The following is a 5768-nucleotide window of genomic DNA, read 5'->3' on the forward strand; positions in this document are numbered from 1 at the left end:
TGGTTGTTTTTGCTTTCAGGGAAGCCAGTTAGACAAGCCAACAAATCTACTCTCACTTTTATATGACCAATTATTACACAGTCTGTCTTTGTCCTCTACAGTCTCTGATCCAAGTTAAAACAGCTCACATTGGAATCAGCTGTTTGGAAGACAGAGGGCAGCTCTTTCTAGCTTAATGGCTTTGAAAAAGTAATCACATTAAAGCAGGGGTCTCAAACTCAACTTACCGAGGGGCCACTGGAGGTAGAGTCTGGGTGAGGCTGGGTCGCATCAAGTATTCCACAGAAAAAGTACAACTGATCCAATCTTTTCAATCTTTATTAATAACAATTCAGAACATGAATGATTCTTCAGAACATAGGCTTCTCTTACCTACTCCTTGCTACCAGAGACCCAGCAGCACTTCCTCTTACACAGCTGAGCCACGTTTGGCTTGAGGGAGGAAGCAATTGAGACCCTCAACTTAAACTTTGATGTCAAGTAGGGGGCCACAAAATATCGTCCCACGGGGCTCAATTGACCCGCCGGCCACGAGTTTGAGACCCCTGCATTAAAGCAATCATAATTTGAATCATGGTATGGGTGAGCAGGTAATCCCCTGTGCTGTGACAGCCTGAGTCTGAATCTTGCAGAGTATAAAGTGCTGTCATTGGTTTCCTCTTCACTGTCTCCAGCAGAAACAGCAGCTTCACGCACCTCCTCTGATGTTGTGCTTGTGTCACTGATCGGTGTGTGTTTGTCTCTCTGCAGAACAAGGGAAAGCTTAGCGTCCAACACCTCTTCCATAGTGGAGAGCAACAGACGACAGAACCTGGCACTGAGCCCCGGCCACCTCAGCATCAACGCTGCGAACGGTCCTCCTTTCTCCTTTCGTGCCATTCAGGAACCCGCCGGCACCCAACCAGAGAAACTCCAGAAGCCCAGCGCCTGCCTTGCATCAATCACCAGCGTCTAGAGTCAGAAACATGGACTGGGCAGATCGCATAGCCAATGGACAAGGGCCAGGAAATCAGAGTCCCGTTTCCAAGGACTGTTAGATCTCTAGACTGACAGAGTGACTGAATCAGTGGAGCTGCGACAGGTCTGCTGTGGAATTGTTCACACAAACATGTAGACACAGACGGACACAAACAGGAACTTAGACCCCCAGGAAATCTCTCTCTCTCTCTCTCTCTCTCTCTCTCTCTCTCTCTCTCTCTCTCTCTCTCTCNCCCTGTGATAGACTGGTTACCTGTCCAGGTGAACCTGCCTTCACCCTGAGTCAGCTGGGATAGACTCCAGCCCCCCACGACCCTAGTGAGGATTAAGAGAGAGATAATGAATGGCTGACTGACAACCTACACAGACATACTGTTTAAAGTTGAAAATATAATATGTGATGTTATATAAGTTATATATTTTAGCATGGGATGGAAAATGCCATAGTAACTTACATGATTGGTCATGTTTTACGTTTGTTTCTGTGAACAGCTGAAAGGCCACAAGGAACTTTCATCATGGATTATCCACCGTATGCTATGCTAACGGAGGTTTTTTTGAAAAAAAAAAAAAGGAAGCATTGTAGAACCTTTCCCCAGCATTTAGAGAATCTGACTTCGGTACCTCAGACTTCTCATCCACAACACATTAAATAAGAATGGGGAAAAAATGCACAAAGGATTGAAGTGTAGTGGCTTCTCAGACCAGAACCGGTTGGTAAACTCAAAGTTATGTACTTTGTAATGCATCCATTTTCCTGATAAAGGCCAAGAGCTTTTAGTAATTACATGATTATTAGATCAACTTTTTACTTGGCTGAAATATTTTTGATGATTTAAGGGAGATGGATTTAACTACAGGAGATATTTAGTGACATGTCTTGAAATGTCTTTTCTTGTATCCATCCCCTGACTGGAGATTGTCAGTAAGCTTTTTCAGAGTTGTTTGGAGTGTTCATGTTGTAGTTACAACTAGGACTACTCATTCACCTTCCACATAGACATGCTTCATACTGTAGTGACATAAGACACACTGATTGCACTCACATGATCTACATGTTACTGATTGTGTGACGTCCAGCACCAACTGACTGCACCTGTAGAGTCACTTAGAAAGGGGTGAAGACTTATGCAGTCACCTTTTAACATATTCCATTTTTAATTAAGCCGCATTGCTTTGTATGATTCTGTTTTAGTTTTGACATGAAATTGTTTTCTTCTTGTTTTTGTTTTGAAATTGTTGTCATTTTAAATTGATGCTGAAAAGCAATAAAAAGGGAAAATTTCCAAGGGTGGTTGAATCATACAAATCTACATATTTGAAAGTCATCTATAGTAGTTGGAAGCACCACAACTGAGTTTGAAATACTTCTAAGCTGTATGTTGCTCTGTTTGGAAGCATTACAATCTTTCTGTATCGCGTAATGTTTCTATATATTTATTTGTTCTACAAAATACGGTGAAAAACCACAAAATAACTGCAAATGTAATAATGAAATGATGAAAACATATATAACAAGGCCTGTTTGAAACATCACTGCTCTAACTGCTTCTTGTCTCTGGTTCTGCTCAGGTGTTCCCACGCCAACAGAGGAGGTTCTGCACCACACGCTGAGCATGCTGGTCCGTGAGCGGAAGATCTACCCAACGCCCGATGGATATTTTATCGTAACCCCTCAGACCTATTTCATCACTCCAAGTCTAATCCGAACTAGTTCTAAGTGGTACCACTTAGATGAGCGATCTGCTGAGCGACACCAACATCAAAACCAACAGCAGCATCAGCAGACACAGTGCACCTCCCCTCTCTCTGGCACCATTACCCCATCTACCTCTGGAGCGGTGCGTGATCGAGCACACCCAAAGTCCAGCCAGAACCACAGTGGAGGAGTCGGGGATTCTTTTTACAACAGCAGTTACCGTGGAGAAGACCCCCCCAGCCACCATACCACCCTGCAGCGCAGATCACCGAAAGACCACCGGGAGGTGTACTCGTCACCACACTCCCCACAAACACCTCCTCAGCAGGCAGGAGGCAACACCGAAAAGAGCCGCAGCACCCTTGGGTTCCCATTCAAGACGGACACGCTAACCAAGCACCGAGGAGGTGGGGTCGGGGGGGCCGGAGGAACTGGAGACATAGAGAAACAAGGAGGAGGAAGTGGTGCAGGAAGTCGAAAGTTTGGATTAAAGTTGTTTCGTCTCAGTTTTAAGAAGGACAAGGCCAAGCAGCTTGCCACCTTCTCTGCACAGTTCCCCCCAGAGGAATGGCCGCTCCGTGACGAGGAGGTGCCCAGCCAGCTGCCACGTCACGTAGAGATGGAGATCATCCGCAGAATCAACCCTGACCTTACTGTGGAGAACCTCGCGCGGCACACAGCGGTCATGAAGCGTCTTGAAGAAGAACGTGCTCAGAGGAGCAAAGCCTCATCAGCCAATCAGAGCTCCAGGAGTAGAAGAAGTGGAGGTAGGCATAGAAAGCAATCTCAGACCAAACTCAGCCGCTCACATAGCAAGACCAGGGCATCCCGAGGTGAGCCGAGTGACAGTTCCCACCTAGAGCTGGCTGAAAGAGACTACAGAGGCTACTCGTCCTCACTGGCTCGGTCACCGAGAGAGCAAGCCCTGGCGATGGAGCGGCAACGGGCCCGCCTTCACCTGGCACACAGCAACCCCAACATCCTTGATTCCTCCCACCTGCCCGTCACACCAGAATGGGATGTATCCGGAGAGCTTGCCAAGCGTCGCACAGAAATGCCTTTCCCCGAGCCGAGCCATGGCCCATCAGCCCACCACTCAAAAGTCCACCGCTCACACTCCCACACCCAGGAGAGGAAATCTCGGAACGAACGCAGCGACAAGGCCAAGGAACGTTCCAGATCTATGGACAACTCTAAAGGACCGCTTGGAGCTGGACTGATTGGACCACCTGATTACTATGATGACCGAAGCCGTTACTATACTGACGACGGCACCCTGCGAGCTAATCAGAGCTCCTCTCACTACTCTCGTGCCACCCCCCCCTCCACTAAGGTGCCTGGGGATGCTCTTGGGTTGGACGGTGGCAGGAACTTAGAGAACAGTAAGAGCAGGGACAGCCTACCAGTGTACTCACCCAAACCACTGGCTGCCTCAATCCCTCCTGATGATTACTTTCAGTGCTCTGGTTCCTCTGAGGCAATTCTCACAGGAGCAAACCCGTTGGGAACTCTAGGCAAAAACAGCCACGATGGATTAAAACCAGGCAGCACTGACAGGCAAACGACTGACAGGCAAATAGATAGACAAACATCCCATCCACCAGAAAGTAAGGAGGACTTGCCAAAGGTGGGACCTAAGGGTGGTAGCCTGCCTCCAATACCTCTTTCTGTCCCTGAGCCCCCCCTTTCTAATGGACGACCTCCCCACAGTGCCTCCTCTGGTCAGGAGAAACGGAAGGAGATCTTTAGTAAAGATACACTGTTTAAACCTCCTCCTAGCCTTCCTTTGCCCGGCTATAGTTCTTTGAGGAAACCCACAGCCCTTGCCTCCTCTACTTTGTCTTCATCCTGTGACGCTCTGGATTGCCAGGAGGCCTTTGATGCTCCCAAGCCCCTAGTGGCAACATCATCTGCTCCCCCACAGGGAGTTGAATCCACATCCAGCGCTGCAGAAGCCTCCTTTGACTACTACAATGTCTCGGATGATGACGAACTGGAGGAGGGGGGAGGTAAAAACAGAGGAGAGGACGAGAAGCCTGGAGGCAGTGTTTCTGGGATGGGAGGAGGTGGAGCAGGGACCATGCAGTGGCTGTTGGAGAGGGAGAAGGAAAGGGATCTGCAGAGGAGGTTTGAAAGAACCCTCACCTTCCCTGGTGCTAAAGAGAACCTTTCCGAGCCCAGTCAGAACCAGCAATCGGCACACTCTGCTAGACTGGACAGCATGGACTCCAGCTCTGTCACTGTCGACAGTGGATTCAACTCACCACGGTGAGGAATACAGTATGCGCTCTGCATACGTACTCACACTGTTCTGCAGTGATTGTGAATAACTACATCTCAAAATAACCAAAGTCCAAAATCACTTTTTCATTCAGTATTTGAGAAACAGTGAATAGTAAGGGCTCTATTTCAGTCACTGTGGCTTTGCATTTATCAAATGCAGTGTATCAGGAATGCAAAGCTTTAGCATTTTCCTTGACCGGCAGTCGGCCATGTTAACGATCAATAATAAATTAAAAGGAAGAAGTACACCATCTCTCTCCTCATATCTGATCTACATGGAGCGACTTGTTCACTATAATTAACACTAGTCCAGCTGCTGGAAGCAGCTGGTACAGATGTCTAAAAGTACTGTTGCAAGACTGCCACCTCTAAAATGTTTGTGTACTCAGGGCAGAGTGATGCCAATGTACTTCATCATTTTAGTTCTGTTGCTGTTGCTAGAAGTATGTTGTTGCTGCTCCTGAGCATGAACAGCATTAACAGCTGTAGCTGCTCTCAGCTCCCAGTCTGGGTGTCCACCATATACCAGTTTATATACCAACTGGTCCAGTTAGCAGTCAAACTTGCTTTGTGCTTCATGGTCAGCGAGCGGCTGTAAATCCATCTTATTAAACAGGAAGAGGCTGCACCAGAGGCTTAACCGACAGTTAAACTCCATGTCACTCACCCTCTGACAAATTACTTATTATTTTTTGCCTGATTAAGAGCCATTAATCAGTAAACAAATTATCAGTAACGTCCCTACAATACATTTCATCTAATGAAAATCTGTTTTTATTGTGTTTTGTGTGTTTAAACTTGTATGAGT

General features: G+C 47.1%; 1 protein-coding gene across 2 annotated transcripts in view; it reads left to right on the top strand.

Moving 5' to 3' along the window:
• LOC103356674 (storkhead-box protein 2-like) overlaps positions 1–5130 on the top strand; it is a 92191-nt gene extending 87061 nt beyond the window's left edge. For both annotated transcript variants that reach the window (XM_008280915.1, XM_008280916.1), the window contains exon 3: positions 2551–5130. In XM_008280915.1, the coding sequence (XP_008279137.1) occupies positions 2551–4949 (2399 nt within the window). In that variant the 3' untranslated portion in view covers positions 4950–5130. The remainder of the gene's footprint in view (positions 1–2550) is intronic.
• Positions 5131–5768: the final 638 nt, after the last annotated feature.

This window comes from Stegastes partitus, unplaced genomic scaffold (genome assembly GCF_000690725.1).
Source record: "Stegastes partitus isolate 25-593 unplaced genomic scaffold, Stegastes_partitus-1.0.2 Scaffold213, whole genome shotgun sequence".
In the NCBI taxonomy this organism is placed as follows: domain Eukaryota; kingdom Metazoa; phylum Chordata; class Actinopteri; family Pomacentridae; genus Stegastes; species Stegastes partitus.